Genomic DNA, 26331 nt, shown 5'->3' on the forward strand with positions numbered 1-26331 from the left:
AGACTCACTGTGATTCTACTTGCACTAACATTTACTATGATCAATGTTTGGTCAGTATAAACAATTTTATAGAAAAACACTCTGTTTTATATTAAATGTAATAAAACTTGATGATAAAAGTTTTTAGTATTTATAGAATATAACCATGCAGTAAAAAGTACTTTAAACATGTAATAAAATAAATAGCTGACAACAAAAATGTCTGAGCTTTCTGAATTAAAAACAGTTATAAAGTTATAAAAAATAATATTTTCCAGATACTCAGTCTTTAAACCTTTTTATTTCACATTTATCCCTGTTTTTAGTTTTCCTAATTATTCAGTCATTTCGAACATGCAAACAAAAACATTTTGTGAGTGCATCCTAACCTTACAGCAGTGTGAAAGATGTTTGTGTGCAAAAAAGGACAAACACTAAACATCAACTTACTAACAATGGGTTAATTACAGGATACACTAGACAAGTTCTGAATATTCTGACAGAATAACAACATTTTAACTATGCACCTCAAATCAGTTACACGAAGGGCAAATTCAGTCTCTAGTGGTCTAATAGAAGCTGGATGGACAAGGAAACAAGGGACAAGGAAATATCCTATTAAAAATACTGGAAGTACGGTATGTTGTGTTGTACTTTACACTGTAGCTCAGGGTGTTAACGTGCTCTCAGACCTGTTCAAGTAAAAAGCGCACAAACAAGATTGCACAGGAACACTTGTGAAAGACGAGGAGGCGTGGTCTCTGCTTATAGGTCATGAAGAACTTCAAGCACAGCGGCAAGAGACCAGGCCTGAGTTTCACAGCTAAAAGGGCAGAACTGTCCGTTCTCATTAGTGAGCTCTGGCAGTCCCTTCCAGGATGACCTGAGGAACAAAAGACAGATATATCAGATCCAGATGACATGTTTCTGCAGATTTGATCTCCAAATACAGCATAAGATATAATCATTTATTGTTCCATTCACATTTAAAAACGTTCAGCATAGTTTCTCAGTTGTTGGAGACGCATTCTGATGACTATAGTGGTATTGAAATTACACACTTTAAATTGGATTATTGAACATAAAAAGTGTTGAAAATAGGTGTTTGTTTTTTACAAATTTGTGTACTGTACATTTCATTTGCCAAGTTTCAATTTTTTGAAGCAATATTTGCATTATACCAGCCATTAGTGATGGCATTAGTGATTTAAAGGGGACCTATAATGCCCCTTTTACAAGATGTAATGTAAGTCTCTGGTGTCCTCAGAATGTGTCTGTGAAGTTTTAGTTCAAAATACCCCACAGATCATATATTTTAGCTTGTCAAATTTGCCCCTATTTGGGTGTGAGCAAAAACACGCCGTTTTTGTGTGTGTACTTTTAAATGCAAATGAGCTGCTGTTCCTGGCCTGCTTTCCAAAAGAGGGTGGAGCTTTAACAGCTCGCGCTTTGATTGATTTGATTGATTTGATTTTGATTTGATTTGAACAACAACAAAGCTGGAGAATCTCACACAGTCAAAATGACAATTGTCAGTAATGGTGTTCAGCCTTATATTGTTCAAACACGAGTCGGACACTGATGGAGAGACTTTTAGCATGCATCTGGACATTTCTGAATGGTTAGTGGATAAATTTATGTAGTTGCTGTGGAGTTGATTCAGCTCATCGACTAGCATGTGCCGTCATGTTAATCTTTTGTGCAAATCCAGTGTTGAATTGACCCTTGTTTGTAAAGCAGTCTGGCGTAAAATGACGGCATGGCAACAACACTCTACTACAGCAACTCCTCTTCTCTAAAGCAGCCCAACATGGGCTGGGTTATGTAAATTTTAGGGTTAGTGATGTCACTAACCAAGGAAAAAGCTGGTTGTAGTCCCTACCAGCCGTTTGTTGTAGTTCTTAAACAGAATTCTTTAAAAGAAAAAAATCTCCCTTTGCATTGAGCTTTGAGTGTCAGATGCTATGTTCTAACAGCAACATTACACATTAACTAAAGTTAAAAAAGTGAAATCATAATCAACCACTCCTTTAAAAGTCAATTTTGGTCAACAAAATAATTAAGAGATGAGCATTTACCGTTCCATATGGACATAATGGCGAGAGAGGGCATTCTTCACCAAATACACTGTTTTGTCATAAGTGTCTTTGCCCAACTTCTTAGCAAAGTAGATCTTTGCACGGAGGAAGTAACCGATAGGCCAGAGCCACTCCTGATGAGGGTAAATAAATGGAAAGGTAAGTAATCTCTAAGACTAATAAGCTGAAACTGTGCTGATGAAGCAGTGCGTGTGGATCTTACAGGGCCTTGGTGGTAGTTGAAGCCCCTGGCAAGGTTGTAGTTGTCATTGTCCAGAGAATTGTCATAAACGCCACAGTAAACCATGTCACTATTCAAACAAATGATCTTGAGTCATATACACAGGAAGAGGTAATAAAGTATAATTAATGTAAGGCGTGGACTCTCACTCTGGGTCTAAGGTCTTCATCCCAAGAGGTCCAAGCAGTTTCTCTTCTGTAACATTCAGTGCTTCCCAAGCGCGCTCCACAGTAAACAGCTCTGGAGCCTGGAAAGGGAAACCATTAGAAAAATACAAACTACAAATCTTTTAGTAACTAACTAATAATTTGCTGCATATAACTGATTTTCACTGGCACTTTTGAGTATTTTTTCTTACCCATATAAAAAATCAGCATGTCACCCTTTCAAATCAAATACTTAACTTGAATGATGTAATTTAAATTATAGATCTGAGTATTTATTGATGTCAAATGAACATAAAACACAAAAATAGCTGTAAATAATTCTAAATGCTCTAAAATAATGCTAAAGATCAGGATAAAACATTATGAAATATATCAAATGTTAAAAAAATCTAATAAATAAATAAGAAAACAAGCACATAAATTACAGCACCCCTGCTCATGATAATTGAAGTCTGGAGATCTGATTATCTCTAGTGTGTGCTACTTTTAGAATGAATACTCACCACCACCATGGCAATTGTAAAGTTGGGTCTGAGCTGGTAGTCACACCAGGGGCTGGAGGCTCCATAGCTGTCTTTGTAAATCCCCCGCTTATGGACCAACTCAGGATGCTTCTCGTTGGGGTCATTCGGGTCATGGGACACATAGAACATCTTTTCAAAGTTCCCTTGGATTTTTCTGTCCCACTCTTCATAGGACACAGAGAGCTGTTTGCCTGTAGGTATAACAAACATGGACACTTTTTATGATTTGAAATAGAATCTCACTGAGTTATTTGAAATGTTCACAAACAATATACAAACACAAATGATTGGGGAAAATTATAAATGATTAATTTCATAGATTATTTATACATTTTTTGTACTGAATTACATATATTTTTAGTTGCCATTACTCTCAACTTGTCTGCCATTATGGATTCATTTGTTCACTGAACTTGTTGAAAGGTATCTTAAAAGTAGCATCACTTCACTTTCCACCTTTTGAAACAGTCTGTGCATTGGGAGCGTGCCTGATGATGCCTTAAAATGCTGTCTAGGTAGGCAGCTGACTATGTTTTGGGACAAAGCTAATGTTATGAGCACTGTCAGGGCCATCTGAGCTCACCATCTTTGTGTATGGTCACAGTATTGTAAGGAAACAGCCCTTGCTTATGTAGCTCCACCAGCCAGCGCAACGTAGATTTGCACAGACCCACTATTTCCACCGCTGAGCCATCTCTGCATTAGGAACAAAAGAGTCATATTTAATCATGGGAACAGACATAGAATGTGAGACAGAGAAAAGAGATCCACTTATAAATGGAGTCTTATAAATAGATTATATGAGGCTTTAAAAGATTTCAGTGCATGCCTGGGTGTAGCCGGAATCCCTTTATTGCGGGCCTTCTCGCTCTCTCCCATTTTGTCCATCCAGGTCCCACAGTTAAACCGATTTCCACCATACACAAAGCCAGTGTCGGGGTTCACCTTGGCCACTATATTGAAGCCTGAGAAAGTTCATAAAAAAAAAATGGATTCATCAGTTTTTTCAAAGAAATAAAAAAACAAACAAACAAAAAAACAATTATTTTAAAAGGCTTTACCTTCATCTCTCATGTTGCGGTCAATCTGTGGTCCGGCGTTCCTCTCTCTGAACTCTATACCCTGCATGTGGCGCTCCATGGCTTCATGAATGACCTCATACAACAGCTGATCCTGTGGCATCACCAAAACAAAACAATACTGGTGACATTTGGATAACAGTAAAGCCAAAATTCACAATGCATGAAATAGTCTATTTTCTTAAAAGAAATGAATACTTTTATTCAGCAACCAAACTGTATCGAATTGTAATGGGCAACATTGTGACTATAATGAGGAAAAACGGTTATGCTTGAGCATTCTGTCCTTTTTTAGGGTTGCATCTCGTGACATCATGTCCTGTTTATGGTTCGTTTATATGTCTTTGGTCCGTATTGTGTTCATATTTCATTTGAACTGCATCAGAGTTCATTGGAAGCGGACCGAGATCTATCTTTTCAGCGGCCTCGGTCCGTTTGTTTGGTGCACACCAGGGTTAGGATGGTAGCATTCACACTTATTCAAATGAACCGCACTAACAGAGCAATTGCATCAGGGTTCGATTTAATCAAACCAAACATACCAAGTGTGAACACACTCCTTTCTTAAGCAGCTTTGCATATCTGCAGCAAAAATTTTATTTACCTTGTTTTAAGGATAAATATATACATTTAAAATATATTTTAGTGGAAATCAAAACAAAAATACTGGTAAAAAAAAAAAATGATTTTTTGGTGGTGTGCTCACCACAGTGCCAGGTGTCAGGGGTTTTGAGTCGTCTGTGGGGTACATCCTGGACACGGGACATTGGAGGATGTCATTGCCATTGGGCACCATAGTACAGTAGTCCTGAATGCACTGCAACCACCACCACACTGCATCACGGCAATTAAAACGGGCCCCTACTCCCTCTCCCAGCAGGTTAGGGATCAAGCCATGTCTCAGTGTGCCTGCAAAGGCCAGGATGATGTTCCTGTAAAGCAGGATGAAGACAAACAGAAAGAACTAAGAGGGAGAAATCTCATCTCTACTTGTCACTCAACAATAAAATAATTTTTCTTTTTCTCAGTCTGAGGTCATCAATATTAGCAGAAGGGGAAAATAATCCATTAACAGTTACACAACAAATCTTTCTCAAAGGATTCTGGATGGTTCGATAATTAAAATTTTATAATGAATACATTTAGCATATGCATATGCTGAATTTAAACCTAAACTTGCCAAAAATGTGTACTCCTGCACTGTTGCTGAAAACCTCCCTGAGTCCTTAAATCAATAGTGAGGTGCCTAAAGATTCTTATGCCTATTTTACATTGCTCTCAGTCGACTGCTGTAGAAATTACTGAAGTACCTGGCTTCTAGGTGACGGCCAGTGACCAGCATCAGTCCTCTCAGGGCGATGAACGTGTCCCTTCCCCAGCAACGAAAAATTCCAGCAGAGAAATGTGGCAGACCTATGGAATGTGGAAATCAAGGCCAAGAATAATGACAAAGAGCTTAAACATTGTACCTGGTCATGGTTCAAGGGATAGTTCACCCAAAAATGAAAATTCTGTTATCATTTGCTCACCCTTATGTTGTTCTAAATCTGTATGAGTTTCTTTCTTCTGCTGAACACAGAAGAAGATATTTTAAAGAATGTTGGTAACCAGACAGTTGAGGGTAGCCACTGACTTCCATAGTATTTTTTTTTCCTACTATGAAAGTCAATGGCTATCGTCAACTGTCTGGTTACCAATATTCTTCAAAATATCTTCTTTTGTGTTCAACAGAAGAAAGAAACTCATACAGGTTTGGAACAACATAAGGGTGAGTAAATGATGACAGAATTTTCATTTTTGGGTGAACTATCCCTTTAAGTTTAAATCTACAATCCTAAGTTAGCAGCCCAGACACTTTGGCTATTCAGCTAGCAACACTCAAAAAGTAATATACTCTGGTGATCTGTGCAACTTGTGACATATTTATGATTGTCTATAGAGTCACCTGCAGCCAAGGAGACACAGCACTGCTCCTTTTGCTTAGTGATTTCATTGACACGGTAAGGCACATCGGTCAGGGCTGGTGAGAGAGGTGGAAGAGCTGGAACTCGTCCCACGCCACACATTTGGACCGATCCTAGAGCCAACAGCTTCACAAAAGATGAGCCATTCTGCACAAAACTAACACACACGTACACGATAATAACAATCTTATAACAGCCCAAAGAAAACAACCCCATGACAAAAACAGAAACAGATTTAAAGTGTAGGTAGGATTGATCTTGGTGGACTGGAATTACAGGCATTAGGATACATTCTGTTTCTGCGAAGTAAAGTAAGAACACCATAGCAGATCTAGACAAGTGGTGCAGGGGAGGAAGAGGACGGCTAAAGAAAATTCTCATGTCACACAGTATTAAGCTGGACCAGGATGCGATGGGAATAAATAAGGTTGCTAAATAAGATAGGAGATAGATATCAACTGATTGCCTGTTTGGAAGAATCAATCAGCTACTCAAAAGAGTTTCATGAATGATTTATTTGTTTGTTTAATTAGTGATGAACACACCCTGTAATTCTTTTTTGTAAGTTGTTTTAAAGGTGGAATCATAATAATAATAATCATACAGCCCAAGAAGTTGAGGATGGGCTAACACCAGGATGATCATTCTCATTTTTGTTTAGAGACTGACCTTGACATCTGTTTGAAGGTCGCATCAAGTGCAGTTGTGTAGGCCCCAACCAGGATGGCATCAAAGTAACAGGGGATGAGATAGCGAGGGATGTGCTTCAGGTAAGTAAACATAGCCTGGAACCACTGTCCCACCTAAGCACACATTAGTTACAAATTTACCTACTGGATTTACAAAGTAAGAGCAGCAGTTTTTAACTCTGGCTTATATACAGCATTTATTTTTATCGCTTGACTCATTTACCTCGGCCAGTGTGCCCCCGCGTGACATCAGTCTATTGCTCACGTAGTCGATCATCCAATCCCCTTGCCTTAGGTTGTCACAGAACGGGTGGCCAAGATCGTTTTTGGGTCGAATGTCTGCCATCACCGACAACAGACCTGTGTGGGTGAAATCATAACAGTTATTGCCAGTTACTAGGATTTATTTAAGACATCTGGAAAGCATTTAATCACACAAAATACAAACCTAGAGTATACTGTTCTTTTGAATACAAGTTTAAATACAAGTCCTTTTAAAAACAATCTGTACCTTGCAGACCACCATATTTGAGTGCCGTCCAGCCGGGGATGTTGTAGCAGCCCCCTCCTTCTTCTTTCTCCTCTTCGTCACAACGAAACAGCAGAATGTTCATATCAGCCAGAGTCATCTTAGACATAATCCTGGAGTGTAGAAGAAACACGAAAAAGCTTCTTCAGAACTCCTCAACAATGAACAAAACATACATGTTCAGTCCTCTGTGCACAGAAAGAAAATCTATGTGGGATAGAAAGACTATATGGCTGCACAACAAAAAGAGGAACGGTATGTCCATTAGCGTCATTGGGAATGTACGGAACGGATCTAGACTGGGTACCAAATGATGGCGGTGGTAAATGTGGATGTGTCTTGAATATATTAGAAAGAAAAACAGTTACAACACATTAAAAACTCAAAAGTTGAAATGTGTTAGTGTGAACTCACTGTGTCAGGGTGCTCTTCAGTATGTCGGGTGTGTTTGGATCAGACAGACTTCCTGCTTTATACAGCGGATTGAACTGAATGAGATGGTTCCTCAACACACCAACCAGCTCCTGGGATTTGGGGTCCAGACTTACCCTGAGAAACAAAGACATATCACCACTTAAACATACTATTAAATAAACTTTAATTAGATACTAAAAGTCAAAACTTTTGGTTCACAGCGGTGGGTTCATGAGTCTGTACTGTATCAGCCGAGTGTGGATAGCAGGAAAAAACAATTATAAATGCAAGTAATAAAATCAAACTTACCTTATAATTGTACAAATAATATATACACTACCATTCAAAAGTGTGGGGTCAGTAAGATTTTTATTTTTTGAAAATAATAATAACTTGTTCAGCAAGGACGCATTAAAATTGATCAAAAGTGGCATTTATAATGTTACAAAAGATTTCTATTTCAAATAAATTTTGTATTTTGAACTTTATTTTCTTTAAAGAATCCTGAATGTTTCCCCAGAAATATTTTTTCTGTAACTGTTTTCAACATTGATAATAATGAGAAATGTTTCTTGAGCAGCAAATCAGCATATTACAATGATTTCTGAAGGATCATGTGACACTGAAGACTGGAGTAATGATGCTGAAAATTCAGCTTTGCCACTACAGGAATAAATTACATTTTCCAATATATTAATATAAAAATAGAAAACAGTTATTTTGAATTGTAATAATATTTCACAATATTACTGTACTTTTTTTTTCAATTTTTTTTTTTTAAATGCAGCCAGGGTGAGCATTAGAGACTTCTTTCAAATACACTAATCTTACCAAACCCAAACTTTTCAAAACAAATTGTTTGTTGTTGACATTGAATATTGCGTGTCCAATAAAACTCCATTTGGCCATTTTAAAGTGCTTTTAAGATTATTTTAAATGGAGTTTAGGAAGGCAACTTCGCAAAAGTATTTCATGTCAATACCAGTGTATAAATATTGTCCTATTTTGCCTATTACATGTTTACTTTGTATTATAAACCATTTTGGTACAATGTTGGATCACCACTTCATGTCCAGTGCAAAATCTAGGTAAAATCCTGATGTAAAACCATTTGAAATCCACTGTCATAGGTCGGTTTAGGTCTAACCTGAAAGCAATAATGCTTCCAGGCGTCAGCTGCTCAAACACGATCTCCTGCACATATTCACTGCGCCCTCGAGACGTCACCCCAGCCTGCCGCACCACCTTGCTGTCCTTCAGCTGAGCAGACAGAGACGCAAACAAAGGAACATCTGAGACCAAAAGATAAGATTGACTGGTGCAGTGTTGACAGTACAGCAAATCAAAAGGCCATGCAAGTCCAGGTGGCAGACATTTACAACCAGGCAGGAAAGGGGAGGTTTACCAAAACAATTTGTTGAGATGAAACAAGAGCTCTTTGAGGGCTGTAGGGATTGAGCTTTTGCTGTTTTGTGAATGAGTGTTCTCTGCTGAGGCCATTGTGTCGGCTTAGAATGGTTATAATTAGAGTGGTCTCACAGCACTCAAGTTACCTGGATGTGCTCTTTAATTTCCACTGTGTACTCAGGCATGCCATTAATGCTCCTCTCATCTTTTTTGTAGGAGCCCGCCTGCCTCTCCACAGTACGCGCCTCCAGCACCACCTCTTCAATCTTACCTGTGAGAGAGGATTTGTTCCAAGAGATTTCAGGGATTGGCTTCCAGTCAGGCGTTAAGTACAACTGACACATAATAAAGACTGAATAAAACCAGATACCAGAACCAAATCTCAGTAGCTGCGTTTACATGGATCCTAATAATCCGATAGTAATCGGACTAGTAGCACAGTCAGAATAGAAAAAGTCACATGTAACCACGTCAATCGGAATGAATTGGCCAAATCTGATTAAAATTTCATTCGGATTGTAAGGGGTGGTTTAAACCTTTTCTAATCCGACCGAGAGGACATGTGAACATTGAATTCAGGATTAAAACTCGAAACTGAAAAGCACCGTGCATATGCAATGACGTAGTAATGGCGTATGGTGTAGAAATGAATTAATTTCCGACTGAAACAATAAGTGTAAACGTAGCTAGTGAGAGCGAGTGAGAGAGGATATCTCATCTAGTTAAACAAACAGAAGGTTTAGCATCTCTGATAAGGAGCAGTGAGCCTGTGACACACCTGGGATGCACATCGGTGGAACCTCGTCTGCATAGCGATGGTGTTTGGGGTTCTTGAATGCAGTGCGGCACACAGCCACCACTGACTGGTGCGTGCTGGGACAATGACGGGTGACTGCCACAATGTCCTCATCCACTTGGTCCACAAACACCTACGAAAACCAAAGACATTGATAAAGCTTGTCAAAGGTTATTATAGTTTTGAATTTCAGTTTGATTTTTATTTTAATACCGTTTATAAATTTATCCTAATCTTTTCAGGTTATTTCTTTCAGGTTTATAATTTTATATATAGCATTTAGCATTTAATATATATAACATATTATAAATATATTTAAATATTTAACATTTATTTAATTAGTTAGTTAGTTTAAGCAATGGTTTTAATTACAGTTGAATTAATTAAACTTGTCCAAGTTTATTATAGTTCTGCATTTTTTATTTCATTTTTATTTTAACACAATTTATTTATTTGTAATTCTATTTACTCCTAATTCTTTTCAGGTTATTTTAAGTTTATAATATAGTGTTTAATACATATAGCTAGTAATTTCTATTTTTATAATCTTTAAAAATGCAGGTTATTTTTAGTTTCTATTTAAAATGTAATATTTAAATGTATATTTTAACATAATACTTTAATGTGTTGGCAAAACTTTCTAGATGAACTTTAAAAAAGTGCTGGCAACTTTACTTGCATCACATGTCATATCGCTTTCTGCAGATGTGATGTCTTCTCTATTAACAGACTTACAGATCAGACTACTCCACCATGTGTTCATTACACGAAACGATTATATCTATTTTGGTTGTTTATTAACTTTTTTGTTAATTTTCAACCATTTTTTCTAATTTCAGCTTTTCATATTAGCTTTTTATATTTTTGTTTACTTGATTTCTATTTAAAATAATAGTTTTTGGGGTTTTTGTCACTTATTTTCATTCATTTGCACACAAGTTCCCGCTTTGTGGCCATGATCCGCCCTTCTACCAAACCTGCATTTGTACAGACTTCACAGTGGACTACTACTCAACAGTTGGTAGTAGTTATAAGAACTAGCTACCAGGACGGTCCCCCAAGAACTACATTTTCCCCTAGGGCCATTTTCCAGTAGGAACTCTGAAGTGACATAAGCCGGCTGACAGCGACTTAATTTAAGCGGTGGCATTCAACAACGTCAACAACTCGAGGATTGTGGATGCCGTGATCAGAACTATGTTTTTGTTGTGTGTCGTGAGCTTCGTGATAATGGAGATGGAATGTAGACATATAAGTTAAGCAACTGATAAGAGCAAAAAGGAGGGCTAAGAGACAAAATCTCCTATGACAACTTGCTACATATTATTGAGGCTGAGAAAATAACAAAGCCACATACAAAAGTGACAGGTAGTAAGTATATGTAAACCTTGTGTTTACACTGCTTTTCAAAAATGGCGGGTGCTGGTGTTTCGTATGGCATGCATTCGACCAATCAACGTAAACTTACGCCACTGGTAGTGTTGGGTTAGACTCTACTCTGAAGTAGGAGCCAATTTAGTCCCCCCAAAAGGCGTTCCCTTAACTAAAATCATTCCCAGTTCCTCCGGTGCAAAAAAGCCAAAAAGCGGGTACTTCCACCAATAGTTATAGGAACTATGAAAATGTTCTTTATGTGGCATGACCATCACTGTGGACCCCCAGGGTTGAAGGTGTCGTTTGGGATGGGGCTTAAATTCCAAAGGCTGCAGTTACCTGGTTAAAACCTTTTGCAGCCAGTTCCTGGTGTAGCCGATTGATGGCCAGCTTTCCGGCGATGATTCCTGACTGCAGGTTGACCTCACCAGGGGATGACGGCTTAGCCTGAGGATTCCATTTGCTATAAAAGCGCTCCTCTGACACCACTGAGATCTGATGGTAGAGACAAAAAAGAAGGACTTTCAATATGTATTAAAAAAAGGAACTCAATCCATGTTTTGTGAGGCTGTGTGAAGTTAATATCTTGCCTGGTGGGGTACCAACTCATCATAGCCTCTGGTGCTACCAGTGGCACAGCAGGCCATAGAAACAATAGCAGAGCTGGGCAGTGAATCATATACAGAGCGGATCTACAACACAGAACATCAATATAAAAACTCATTCAAGAAGCTCCACCAACATTAATGTATAATGTAATTCAATGTTTTGAAATGCTATACCTGAATAGGGCACTCATTATCATGTGTGACATCCAGGAACATGGCGTGGGCAATGCTGGGCACCAGAGGCCTGAGACTGGGCTGAAGAAAAGCCCCCACCGGTTCCCCTCCGTACCGGTACACCAGCCTGCCCTCCTCATGACTGTCTCCTGCGCTCATCGCCTCTACAACAGCACAAAGAATGACAAGTAACACAATGCAAAATATCAATACTCCATCTGTTTAAAGTGCCCCTATTATGCTATATAAAATGCTCCTAATTTTATCAGGTTTATATTCATCCATAGTCAAAAAAACCCTTTGATTTTCTCATAATATACATGGCACATCACCTCAGTTCTCAAAGAGTTTGAAGTTGAGATTCTGTCTCTCTAAACCCCTCCTTAATGAGAGCCTATTCTGATCTGATTGGTCAGATGGCCCAGTCTGTGGTGACTGGTTAAATCACAAACAAAACGCCAATAACATATCTGAATTTCAGCTGCAAAAGCTTCCTCAGCACTTTTATACACAGTAATATGAACAGTAACAATGAATTGAGTCCTCATCCTTTGGAAAGTGTAGGCAAAGTGGCTAAGCTTTTCACAGTGCAGAAAATAGAGATTTCTCATCTCGACATGTCCAACACTAACCAAACTCTTTCAGGCCTCAGCTACTTTCTCTTTTGGGAGAAAATAAATTTTACAGCTATATTAATACATACTACATGAAAGGTAATATCTGAGAAAGCATAATAGGGGCACTTTAATACGTGCTGCTTCACTTAAAAATAGAAACTTCATCATCATCATTCACTCATATTTAGGTCATTGCAAACCTGTACAGTAATTTTCAAAATTGTACGCAAACAAATTATTCGTACCAGTTTTGCTAACCAGATTAAATTATTCATTGCTACCTCTCGTGAACTTGCCAAGGAGAGCTAGAGGTCAAGATTTTCAGTAAACGACTTCAAATCCAGTTTGTTTCTTAGCCAAATATATTGTACATTTACATTCATATTTAATCATTTAGCAAATGCTTTTATCTAAAGCAACTTACAAATGAGGAGAGCAATAGAAGCAATCAAACCAACAATATTGTATGACATCAGAAAACTTGGAATGTAGTGCACAATTCATGCGAACTACTTTTAGGGTAGTTTTAGTTCGTTTAGTATGTCCTTTTTAACGTTTGAAAGCTCTAGTGCAGAAGGAAAGTCATACAGGTTTGGCACAACATGAGGCAAGTAAATGATGAAAAGCTAAAGAACAATGATGTCAATCATTGTGTGGTTAAGCTGTCAAGCTGTGTAGAATCAGAATGATATTTTCTATCCACACACACTACCATTCAAAGGTTTGGGGTCAGTAAGATTTTTATTTTGAAAGAAATTACTATTTTTATTCTTCAGCAAGGATGCATTAAACTGATCAAAAGTGACAGTAAAGACATTTATAATGTTACAAAAGATTTGTTTTAAATAAATGCTTTAAACCCATCAATGAATCACAGTTTGACAGAAGTTTTAAGCAGCACAACTGTTTTCAACATTGATAATAATAATAAGAAATGTTTCTTGAGTAGCAAATCAGCATATTAAAATGATTTCTGAAGGATCATGTGACACTGAAGACTGGAGTAATGATGCTGGAAATTCATCACAGGAATAAATTACATTTTAAAATGTATTCAAATAAAAAAAAAACACTTATTTTGATTGAATAAATTTCTTTCAAAAACAATAAAATCCTTACTGACCCTAAACTTTTGAATAGTAGCAATACAGGATGTTTGATAATGGAGTTAGACTTAACATTATATACTAATTTAAGAAAAATATAACAAAACAGCTACAATTCAATTTTGTCAAAGACCTGGGTTATTAGAAGGCCATACCTCTGATGAGTGACGAGATTCCTAATCTAGTCACAAAGACATTATCCAGCTCCTCGCTGCCTGTGAAGAGCTCGGCTGCCACGTACAGGTCAGGCCTCAGTGTGCGCGCAGCATCCAGCATGAACTGCAGCAAGCGGGGTTAGTGCAAGACGTACAGCCAAGAGGAAACCAAACCACGGGTGTTAGTGTGTCAGGTGAGGTGCAAAAAAAATGGGTTCAGAAAGGGGGAGAGTCATGCCTCAAATGAAGCCAAAATGAGTGAAAACAGAAAACAAAATCCATGAGAGTTTTGGGATGTAAATATTCAGGAAAGATAGTTCAGATAAGGAAATGACAGGTGATGCAGTGCAAAAAAAGAGAGAAAACAGATAAGACATTGTTAGTGTCATGCTTAGAGACTCTCCAGTACCTCTGATGAGACTGGTTATTCCGAGCCGGTTTACAAACACATTGTCAATCAGCTCGCTGCCTGTAAAGAGCTCGGCTATCACATAGAGGTTGGGTCTGACTGCTCTGGCTGCTGCCAACATGGTCTGCAGGACACAACATGTGTTAAAAGTGAGAAGTGTTGCAGGTTAGAGAACTGTCAACTGATGCTAAATTTTGTTGGGTTTCATTCATGTCCCTTATATACATATGTGTTAAAATAACTTTAACCCTAGAAAGCATGAACCAAAAAACCTACACGAATGCATAAAGGGGGTCAAAATGACCCGTATTGGAATTAATGGTTTTCTTCAAAAAATAGGTGCCCTATTAATGAAAAAAGTAAAATAATTGATGATACACAAATGTTTTAATATATCCAACTTTTTCATTACTAAAGATTTTTTTTTTTTTTTTAATGCAATTGTACTTTTTTTAAACTCTAAACTAATTTAGATCTACTGTAGAGTATATTCAAGGCTGAACCTTCACTCCCCACATTTTTCACAGACCATGTAAAAATTATCTTTTCAGACAGAGACAGAACCGTGGCATAAGTAGTAGGCCACCCGGATACTTTTTTTGCCTACTGTTTTCTGAATACCGTGAATTCAGACATACTACTCGTTTCACTGGTTTTCACCTACTATAAAGTAGGGAAATATGCGTATTGAGACAATTCTTGGTTCAGAGCAAAAAAGTAATCCATAAAGTTAAGAAAATAAATATTATTGATGAAAAATCTATACAAAAATACTGTGTTGAGTCAAAATTCCACAGGAAATGAATACAGGCCAATTTAACCCCCTTTATGCATTCTTGGGGTAGTAATACAAAAATGTATTTTTTCCCATCTTTTGACCAAGAAATATGAACATTTCATTGATTAGAGTCATGGAATATCAAATAAATATTTTTTTCACTGATAAAATATTTCAAAAATCACAACATGCTAGGTCAATTTGACTTAAGCCCCTGCTCCTTTAAGTGAAAGTGCCCTTTGCAGTCGCATCGCGGTGCCCCCGCGTTCCCATTTCTCGCCCCGGAACACGATTTCTACCGCGGGAGAACAGTTTCTGCCAATCTCATGTTAATCTTGAGTACATATAGAGTAACAATGCATCCTTCATATCTCCGAAAAGTCTTTAGTTTTGTCATATTTATAAAAGATAGATACGCTAAACCGAGTCTTTCCGGAAAAAGCCGAGATCCTGGAGGCCTGTCTGCCTTCAGTGCCGTGGGCGGAGCTAAAGAGCGCGCGCAGCTTCTGCGATGTCTGTTAGCTGCGATATCATTATAAATAAAAAGGGAACAAAACCGTTCGTGTTGTTTACATTTATGCACTTGCGCGCCGATTGCCAACAAAACACAGACATCTGATGCAGCTTTACTCACCACCCGCGATCTGCAAATCCAGCGGCGAACTGGGACTTGTTTACAAAGTATTCATCACCGAAATCCCGGGAACAAATAAACATACGTTCACAACGCCGTTGCTGCCCTGGAAAAACAAACTTCACCCACTGTTCCCTTAACGCTGGGTTCTTTGGGAAGCTGAAAAATGTAATCTTTCCCTCACAACCAAAAACACACTCCTTTGGTGACAGGAGCTACGTCTCATTTCGGAGGCTTCGTCCTTCGGAGATCGCATTTAAAGGCTGAATACTTCACGATGTCATATTTAAGAAAAGTAACCGTAATAAAATTGACTGATATTCATTGTGAGGTGTAAAATACTGTAATTTCTTTCTTACGTTGCAATCTAACGCTTATTTTTCTTAAATGAGACCGATGATGTATGCAGCCTTCAAAGGGTGCAGCCCCTGAATTGGGACACAACCATTGTTGAAAAATCTCTCGGCTTCCGTATCCCGAACGAATACACATTTAATACACATTTTGAAAGCTATCAATTTGTCTTTATTCCTTCTATATTTTTAAATTTTAGTAAAATCATAAAGTTGTCTTCAGTTGTCTTAGGAAGGGTAGACTTAAAGGGTTATGAATCAGCGTATCGAGTCATGATTCGGATCGCGTGTCAAACCGCCAAACTGCTGAAATCACGTGACTTTGGCGCTCCGAACCGCTGATTCATAACGCTCAGAAGCTTCCTGACTCAGTGTTTTGAAATCGGCCATCACTATATAAGTCCTTATTTTGTTTTTTTTGGCGCACCAAAAATATTCTCGTCGCTTTATAATATTAATATTGAACCACTGTACTCACATGAACTGATTTAAATATGTTTTTAGTACATTAATGGATCTTGGGAGAGGAAATGTCATTGCTGGCTATGGAGGCCTCACTGAGCCATCGAATTTCAACAAAAATATCTTAATTTGTGTTCCAAAGATTAACGAAGGTCTTACGGGTGTGGAACGGCATGAGGGTGAGTAATAAATGACATTATTTTCATTTTTGGGTGAACTAACCCTTTAAAGTTGTTTTAATGACAGAATCACTTTAAAAAGTGAACTCTTCAAGGAAAAGTCAGTCTCTTTTTTAACATTGTATAAGCGACAATCTGTTACTATGATTTTGTGTAGTAAACTGAAAACATCATGACTTAAGATGGTACAATGCAATTTATTAAGATTCAAACATATTAATTTGTCTAATAAAAGATTTCAAATCTTATGAAACCTTTTGGGACCCAGTTTATTAAGTGTCTTTAACTACTATGTACTACCATTTAAATTAATAATTTGTTACAATGCACTTCTTGTTTTGTAAAATCACCATGTTATATATCACTGATTTATCAATAAGCATAGGACGGAGAATAAGCCACACTTAATATTTCTTAGTGTGAAGTACAGCAAATGACGGAGCTATCGGTGGATGGGGAACAATCAGCAGCCAAAACGTACTAACCAAGACAGTAACTAACGAGCTCGCCATATAAAAATGTGTAGGGGAAAAAAACATTCCGCCCCCCATGTCTAATATTCATCTTTACACATAGTTAATCTCAAACAGGTTATTTATCTGCGATCTAGCCAAAAGTAATAATCTATATTTTGACACTGCCGCGGTACCTCAGCCACATGCAGTGGAGTTGAATGGCAGTTGTCCAGACGCACTCCCACAAAGTGCTTGGCCGTGATCTCGGTGTATTTCTGCATGTGGGCCCACAGGTAGGGGCAATCCTCGGGCCCGTTTCCATACCGCAGTTTAACACTGTCACCCCAGCAGATCAGCTCCCTCCTGATGTAGACATTGGACCCTGACCAGAATGAGGAGAAGAAGAAAAAGCAACTTTGATGGACCTTACTGCCAAAAAGGCTTGGAAAGTGTTGCCAATGATTAGGATTTAGGAATGTGTTGATATTGCCACCTTGTGTTCAAAGTCAGAATGACACCACTGCCCTCTTACAAATACACTATGGCAGAATTTTTACAAGTACACTTTAAATCTGCACAACTATTTTTTTTTTTTTTTAGTAATTGTGGGGGGAAATTTCTGAGGAGTGGATTTAACTATGGTTAAAGGAGTTAAACTTTAGAACTGAGAATATTACAATCTTAATGGTAGAAGAAAACTTTTTTAATTTTAATTCACATAATTAAAGAAAAAATGTTACAAAATTCTGTTAGTCAAGGTAGACTGCTAAACCTGGCTCTGCGAAGTTCCTCAGGGGATCGTCCGCCATGACCCAGCCATTGTGGGCCAGGAAGTGACATGACTTTTCTGGTTGATTCATTAGCTCCAGATCTTGCTCCAAAGTTGCCTCCTTGAATGGGAAAGTAAAATATCTGCATACAGACAAAAGTTTTGCCATAATTACATATATTGTACTGTATACAGAGCCATTGCTAGAGGGGTGAAAGTTGGTGATGATTCTAGATTTCAACTGAGGGGGACCCACAGCAACAACCTGCAATGGGGCCCTGGATACCTAAGCTACGGCCCTGATTGTATACATTAATTTTATTACACAAAGGAATATGATGCTAAAACTTGAGCAGAGGCTGATGAGTGAATGAACTGTGCTACCTGGTAACCAGAGGATGCTTCCTGGTGACAGGGCCCAGCTTGGGTCCATGGTCAGCCAGTCTTTCATAGCTTACAGTTCCATCAATGCAGTTAGTAGCCTGAAAGTAAAGAAATGACATTACTGCACTGGACTACATTGAAATTAGAGGTGAAGGTACAGAGAGAGAGAGAGACTCACCTGCTCCTGATGGTGCTTAATTTCATGAAACTGTTCATTATTGAGTTCATCTAGTCTCCTCCTCAGCCAGTTACAGCAATCTTCAATGGCACCAGGACTGCTCCTGCAACAACATAAATGTATAATTCATCTGTAGAATATCATATAAAGCATAATAAACAGTCTACAGCCCAGCAGAGTTTAGCTTCAACACGAATTAAACACACCTAATCCAGCTCTTCAAGTCCTTCAGGGTTATTTGAAAACTACAAGCATGTGTGTTAGTGCATGGTTGGAACTAAACTGTGCAGGTCTGTGGCCCTCCATGAACTGAGTTTTGCACCCCTGGTCTACACTGAACAAAGGCTCAAACATGCAGCAGCATACTGACCCATGGGGCACAAAGGTTTCTAGAGCGGAGTCCATGTCCACTGTGTTACCAAAGCGCCTGTACTGAGGGTCCTGAATGATCTTCAGTTGCTGTTTGCCATTAGTCTTGCTCCTATCAGGTTTGGCTCCTGTATAGACAATTTAGAACAAACCATTAAACACATTAAAGGGTTAGTTCACAAGACTGGTCAATGTTTATATGTGAATAAAAGCCTAAATTAAAAGCACAGTATGTAAGTTTCACCACTAGAGGTCGCTTATTCAAAACAATAACAGGCGTAGCTTGATGACGCTGTGAATGAGCGTGGAATCATGGGAATTGTCGTCTCTACGTCCATAGCCAACGTAAAGCAATCCGACGGGACTCAGGCAGAAATCACGTTCATGGGTGAGCTAATGTATTAAAGTTTTATTAACGTTACTGTGGTATGAAGCAGGGCGGGTCCGAGAGCCTGAGACATTTTAAGTTGCTGTTTTTATTATGCTCATATGCTGCAGTTGGCCGCTGCCGTTCCTTTTGTTTTGTAGTTTTTTTTTAATATTTATGCATATTATACGATTAAATGCATATTGAACTTGAACTTTGTTACAGTTGTGTTTGATCACTTAATTTCACATTATTTTATTTCATTCTAATAAACATCTGCAAGTGCTGAATTACTACTCATACATTTACTTGATGAATTACAATTGTGGGGTAACGCAGCGCTGTTTTACTTGGTCAAAACAATCATACTAAAAATACATTTGAGTGTGTTGAAAGTTATGTTATAACATTACTCTGTGCATTCGCTCGGTGGCTGGTATGAGACACTTGTTACACACTGCAGTAAGCTAGATTGATATTAGAATATCATATTAATAAAAGCTGGATGACTTGCGTTGCTGCAATTCATTTTAAAATATTTTGTATGGTGGAGAAAATGCTGTATTACTGTTACTACAGATAAAGCTCTTTTATTATGCTATGTTAGCCACTTGGCAAAATAGTGTTGTCTCTGAGGCATAGTACAAACATGTTATTCACGGTAAATCAAAAAACAAGAGATTCCAACAATAAGACTACCCGTGTTGAGCTATATAACAATAATTAGTTTTCTGTTGATAAAAGTATCCAAACAGTTGCTCACCTGTCTTTAATATATTATGTCTAAAACGCATAATATATTAAAGCATCTTTGGTGTTTTCATGGTTTCTACAGAAGTAAAACTGGAAATTGAGGGTAATGTGGATGTGACGTCATTGACAGGAGACACAATGACACAGGCCATTACACTAGTTAAAATAGCTGATTTCTCTGGATTTAAACATTGGAAACATTTGGGATAATGTAAGTACACAAGTCAACAAAATATATAACATTGTTTTTGTGGTTTTTGGATATTTTTATCCAAAAATCTTACATATTGTGCCTTTAAATCTGTTCATCATATAAAGCCATTGTGTCTCTACAGAAGACTTTAAACTACTCGATTCATATTAATTGTGAAGTGTCAGAGTTTTGGGTGAATAGATTTAAAATGGAGAGACAGATATCTCTCAGACTTCATTTAAAATGTTATAAATTTTAAAATTAAAATATTTTAATTTGTGTTCCGAAGATGAATAAAAGTATTATGGGTTTGGAACGACATGAGGGTGAGTGATTGAATGCATAATTTTTATTTTTGGGTGAACAAAACCTTTAAAGTCACCATGAAATCAAAATATGACTATTTTTATGGAATATTGAAGTATTTATTATAAATAATTTATCTGTGCACATCATTATTTTTTTATTTAAATTCATGTGCCCTTGAATTCATGTGTTCGAGAAGCCATTTCACTCAGCTATACGTCACAATACAGAAGAAATGACTATTGCAACTTCCGTTTTATGCTGACTTTAACATTTTCATTTCTCTTAACGTAAGTGTCTGAGAACCATCCAGTAACTCACCGCTTTGTAGTAAAGCTCTGAACTGATCCACTGCCGGTTCCACTTTGACTTGGAAGAACTCCCACAGTTTAATTTTGGGAAACACATCCTGCCAGAGAACTCCACGAATGGCCTAGTGAAAACACATTACAGTTAGTATTGAAGGAATTGAATTCCATTCTATGGCTTCCACAGACCGCGATTCGCTCACATGGAGGTGCTGGTGATCCTCGATTAGGGCAGGGAGACCCCTGTCTTTGTATTTGCCATCAGCTATAGCACAGGTGACGTGCCACAGGGCCCTGTCCAGTACCCAGGCTGGCTTCAAATGAGGAGAGTTCACCAGGTTATAACCACACTCAGGATGTTTCTCAATCCATTTGCTGTTAGCAGCTGAGAAAGGCAGAAAAACACAGCAGTTATCATGACATTGTAATACAAATAAATAAAAAAGGACATAGAAGATGAAACAGGCATCACATAAAAGTCAATGAATTGGTGATTCTACTTTTGCTGAAACAAACAAAACAAAGACATGGACTTTTTTGTATTTAAATTACACAACTGATGTATTTTAAGAATAAGTTGTTGGTCCTAAAGAGACAGAATAAACAATGTATGTACAGATTACAAGCAATATACAATAAGGTCCATAAGTCTGAGACTTCTAATGAAAATGTGCCTATTTTGCATTTTCCTAATTTAATGCAATAATAATAATTCCATTAGTGACCTCAAAATAATGCAGAACCTTAAACATATATTATTTTATTTTATTATTTATTTATTATTTACAATACCGTTCAAAGGTTTGAGGTCAGTAAGACATTTATAATGTTACAAAACATTTCTATTTCAAATAAATGCTGTTCTTTTGAATGTTCTAATAATCAAAAGAACAAGATATAATTTTTCAATTGTTATATCATCATATTAGTATGATTTCTGAAGGATCATGTGCAACTGAAGACTGGGGTAATGATGCTGAAAATTCAGCTTTGCCATCACAGGAATAAATTACATTTTAAAATGTATTAATAAAAAACAACTAGTTTAAACTAAATAAAGTTTTTACTATATTTTTATCACATAAATGCAGCCTTGATGAGCATAAGAGACTTATTTAAAAATAAATAAATAAATAAAAATCTTACCAACCAACATTTGAACTAAAGTTTATATTTATTTCTTTATAGTGTTTTTTATTAAGAGTTTTAAATTTGACTTTGATTCCCGGATTCATAATGTGGCCTCAGACTTTTGGACCCCACTGTATATATGTAACCTGCACAAATATACATGCACCATGCCGCACTGAACTTCCCCTTGTTTAAATTTGTGGCATTTGTACACATCTCTAGATAAGGTATCACACACCCCCTGACCTTTAGCTGTGCTGAGTTCTGGTAGACACTATGAACTATGAACTTTGCTTTCTATTAAGCCTGACTACTTTAACACATCCAGGCACAGCAAGAAGTGACATGCTTAGAAATGTCAAACAGACACTGTAACAAGACTACGCAAAGCAAGTTCAAATTCCCCTGCAGATATTCATCTGTAAACACGTTAGCCTTCTCTAAACCTTCACAGTCAGTCAGCTTGTCTGAAAGAAAGTTTTAAAGTGTTTCTCTTTAGTATTCGGCTCACATATTGGGCCTTGCTAGCAGCACCATACAACAGCTGAACCCCAGCACAGTATATCAGACAGGCCAAACGTTGCACCAATAGCTCCTTTCCTCTGTAAATAAACTATTTTTAGAATTGAAGTCAATGCAAAGGCTTTTAGTGGGGGCTTACAGAAGATTACAGTCAATCACTTTGGAGCTTTGGCCTTTTCCATTGGAATAAGAGAACCCACTAAAGTTGGACCCTGCAAAGGGATAACTGACATGCAATACTTTTGGGTGTCCTGTAGGTGTGACATGTTATTCTTAATATAAAATTATTTAACAGCACTTTTAACAGCCAATTCTTTTATAACAATTATGCATGTAGCTTTTATGATTTATCTGGATAATTAAACAATTAAAAAGTTAAAAAGTTGTGCTCGAACTACCAAAAATGCATGATGCATTGTTGAAACATGTCTAGAAACTAGATAATAAAAAAATGGAAAAATGTGCACCTGTATGATTGTAAACCACATCTGTGATGCAAAGCATATTCCACTCATTTTTCATTTTCTCCACCAGGTTGCCAACATCTGTCCAGTTGTAGGCTTGTCCAGGAGGGGAGAAGTCTGGGTTAAGCTCCAGCTGATCGGCCAGAGAGTAACAGGAGCGAGACTCACCCAGCGTCTGCAGCGGTGTGAAGTGAATCATATTATACCCTAAAAAAGATGCATATGAAATCAGTTAATTTGAAACAGAATACTAACTGAATATTATGAGATACAGTATTTCAGTTAATGTACCAATGTAATAAAACCACAAAAATGCAATCCATAGCAGACTAACTAAAAATAACTTGGCCTAATTAACTTTGACTAACTTCACCTCTTTAAATATCTTTGTTCAGTGTCTGCATAGTTATTTAATGGTTATTGGTTTATTCATGTAATTAAATAGACTGCAAAGAAGGAGACAAGAGAAGTTCAAATGCAGTTAAAGTTGAATTTTTGGTAAACAATTGGGTAAAAGTGTAAGTGTAACTAATATAATAGCACCAGCTGTCTTCTTACCTGCCTCTTTGGTGACTCTTAGCCTGTCCAGCCACTCATCCAGGGGCCCGAGGCATTTGGACAGGTATGTCTGGATACTGATGCAGTCTAGGGGCAAGATGTGGTTGTCTGCCCCTACCCGGAGCACTGGGTCCACCACGATATATCCACCACCAGACTTCTCCTTATCTCTGAAGAATAAAAAATAAATGAACAAGGATGTGTTGTACAGTTTTTAACAATATGTAAATATAGAACTGACAGTATACTCTAAATTTTCAACTAACTCACCCATGGCCAAAATAATACTGGTATGAGCCTGAAATCTTGAGGTCAAGGGTGCAGAACTTGTCCGAATCATCCTGTCTTCCAGTAGGGTTAATCCAGTCTAAGGCATGGAACTTGTGGCGCTCAAAGAGCTCCCCTTCCGCAGGGTAGTTGGTGTAAACGTGAACGTGTTTCCCCTGAAGAGTGGGACCCAGGCGAAACTGGAGCTCAAACCCTGAGCAGAAACACAACATAAGCTTCATGACATTTTGACCTACAATAAATAAATAATGAATGGATAAAAACACTGGTGGAACTTGGCCCAAAACTGTTCATGACATATGTATTTATTAAACAATTTTTATTTTTTCAAATAATTTTTAAAAACTATTATATATTTTTCAATGTCTTGTGGTAACATAGTAACAGTATAAGATGGCAATATGATGATTCCATATAATTTACATGGTACTTCAAAGTTCCTTAAAGTGTACCATGGTTTTACCATCATAGTAGTGTCTAAAGTAAGCAAGTAAGCATTATCATTATACAATCCCAAAAAGAAAAAAAAAAGTTATCATAAAAAAGAAAAAAAGAACAGTAAAACCATATTATACACTTATGAAGGATCTATCTATCTATCTATCTATCTATATATATATATATATATATATATGTGTGTGTGTGTGTGTGTATTATTAATATATAGAGGCAAATAAAAGCATATTCCATATAAGATCCAAGTTTTTTCCTCATCTCACGGTTTTAATATACGTAGATCTAGTTAAAACGATTCTAACTGTATTCAAATGTTTTGAATTTTTTTATTAACAGTACCTGAGGATAATCATGAATATGAATTTGACCATATACACTGAGTCAAACTACAACCTTTTCAAAAGAGTATCCATGGGATTAAAAGAGAAAAGTTCTGAACAAGATTTGTTTACTGGATTCTTCGTATAATGACTGGATTACATTTCTCAAATTTATTACATAGTCATAGTGCCAAATTCCTCTGTTATATTTACTGTCTATTAGTGCATTAATTAATAGGTACTCAGCCATAAAGTAAAGAACACCACAGCGTCTATAAATAACCACAAACGTTCCGCACGTAACACAGACTACTGGCCATTATCACACTACAATATAATAGTACTGTCATGCCTCAGTGCGATGCAAAGCGTTAAACGTGAGCTGAAACTTGCCTTGTTCCAGACGGAAGAGGGTCCTGTCTAGTTTCTCCATGTCATTGAGGACCATCACTCTTATTTGTTTTGGTGTCATGATTGCCCTCCTTATTTTAGAACGTCCTTAACACAATGATGAACAGGAATTCAGCAGGACCCCATTCACTGAAAAGTGAACCAAAAGATATGCGAAACATCACTGTATTACAATAGATGACATTTAATTAAACTTAATTAAAATGAAGCCCGTAGTGTGGCTTCCGAATAACCACAGAATTGCAACAGTTTCCTTTATAATACAAATTATTGCAACATTACCATTAACCATGACTGAACGTAAGAGCCACATAACATGATGAGTGAGCACTACAACAACTCAAACTGCCAAAGAGCTCTACCGGAACACATACATATGGAATATACCTCAATATTGTCAAGATTTGTATCCGTACGTTAGTATCTACGCTCTATGCACCATCACCACCTCTGACAGTTTAACATTAGCGCTGATTCGTGAACGAATCGTTCATATGAGTCGGAACTATTCAATAGGTTGAACCGGTTCACTGGCTATTTAGAACATGTCCGATTCGTAATGCGCATATAGTAACACTTGAAGTGACCAGAGAATCTAACTAATGGGGAAAAAAGTAAGTTTGCAGAGCCGAATTGCAGAAATGACTACACCCAAGAGATTAATTTTAGTTTTGTGTAATGTAAATGCAAACTAGATTAGCTCGTAAAATACTTGCTCGTAAAATATCAGCCGACTGAAACTGAAATTTAATAACACATGAAATTAGAATAAACATTGTTAAAAATTATTCTAATCATCCATAATAACCGCCAATATGTGTACGTATTTACTAGAATATTTTCGCTTTAGTCGAATGCAACGCCAAAATGAATCACTGAATCATTTTTGAACCGGTTCTTTGACACAAACTGTTCGAAAGAACCGACTAGCAGAAATGAATCGTACTTCCCATCACTACAGTAAATATGACTGGTATTTACAAGGCACGGCCAAAAAAGTATCCTCTATCTCAGACTGGTCGAGGTTAAGAATCTAGCAGATAAAGGCCAAGCAAGTCTATTTTAAATGAGTAATCGGGGCAACAGTAACATTTGCCAAGCAAAGCCAGTATACATTACAACATACATACTGTCCTCTTCTGATGCACGACAGTCTAAAATCTAAACTGATATAAACATTTAGATCAATTTTGCACGACAATACAGTGTTAAAGAGCAGTAAGTTTAAAAGACACACCAGTGTATTTTCCTGTTTTCGGCTTAAGGACGTTCCATTCGCTGGTGAAGGAGGCGTGTGCACGGCTGTAATTCTCCGCTTCCTTCTACCGTAAATACACTTATATAAGACACACTGCCATTTAAGTGAAATGTTTTCAGACACAG

General features: G+C 37.3%; 1 protein-coding gene across 3 annotated transcripts; it reads right to left on the reverse strand.

Moving 5' to 3' along the window:
* Positions 1 to 261: 261 nt before the first annotated feature.
* On the reverse strand, positions 262 to 26294 carry LOC127497175 (glycogen debranching enzyme-like). Of its 3 annotated transcripts, none has more exons than XM_051865472.1 (34): positions 26186 to 26294; positions 24931 to 25077; positions 23744 to 23954; positions 23474 to 23643; positions 22919 to 23122; positions 21002 to 21183; positions 20812 to 20923; positions 18873 to 18999; positions 18503 to 18605; positions 18325 to 18422; positions 17944 to 18083; positions 17366 to 17553; positions 13902 to 14025; positions 12024 to 12187; positions 11832 to 11933; positions 11581 to 11736; positions 9850 to 10000; positions 9218 to 9342; positions 8812 to 8924; positions 7665 to 7799; positions 7233 to 7363; positions 6945 to 7081; positions 6702 to 6835; positions 6014 to 6189; positions 5379 to 5481; positions 4775 to 5000; positions 4051 to 4162; positions 3819 to 3954; positions 3573 to 3685; positions 2969 to 3180; positions 2448 to 2545; positions 2281 to 2368; positions 2058 to 2191; positions 262 to 862 (listed from the first exon to the last, which is right to left on the reverse strand). In XM_051865472.1, exons 2-34 carry the CDS (start codon positions 25007 to 25009, stop codon positions 745 to 747), a joined length of 4602 nt encoding a protein of 1533 aa, XP_051721432.1. In that variant the 5' UTR covers positions 25010 to 25077; positions 26186 to 26294; the 3' UTR covers positions 262 to 744. The 3 variants fall into 3 exon arrangements, with proteins under 3 accessions (XP_051721432.1, XP_051721441.1, XP_051721447.1); XM_051865481.1 differs by lacking the exon at positions 13902 to 14025 and adding an exon at positions 14311 to 14434; XM_051865487.1 differs by lacking the exon at positions 26186 to 26294 and adding an exon at positions 25336 to 25454.
* Between the last annotated feature and the right edge of the window lie 37 nt (positions 26295 to 26331).

This window comes from Ctenopharyngodon idella, chromosome 2, assembly GCF_019924925.1.
Source record: "Ctenopharyngodon idella isolate HZGC_01 chromosome 2, HZGC01, whole genome shotgun sequence".
Lineage (NCBI taxonomy): Eukaryota > Metazoa > Chordata > Actinopteri > Cypriniformes > Xenocyprididae > Ctenopharyngodon > Ctenopharyngodon idella.

Bases quoted from the DNA above. Each gene is read 5' to 3' on its own strand.
- LOC127497175 (XM_051865472.1), bottom strand. From the start codon at position 25,009: ATGACACCAAAACAAATAAGAGTGATGGTCCTCAATGACATGGAGAAA. The intron at 18,423-18,502 runs GTGAGTCTCTCT...CTTTACTTTCAG, and splicing joins TTAAGCACCATCAGGAGCAG to GCTACTAACTGCATTGATGG. The intron at 18,084-18,324 runs GTAGCACAGTTC...GTCTGTATGCAG, and splicing joins AAGCATCCTCTGGTTACCAG to ATATTTTACTTTCCCATTCA.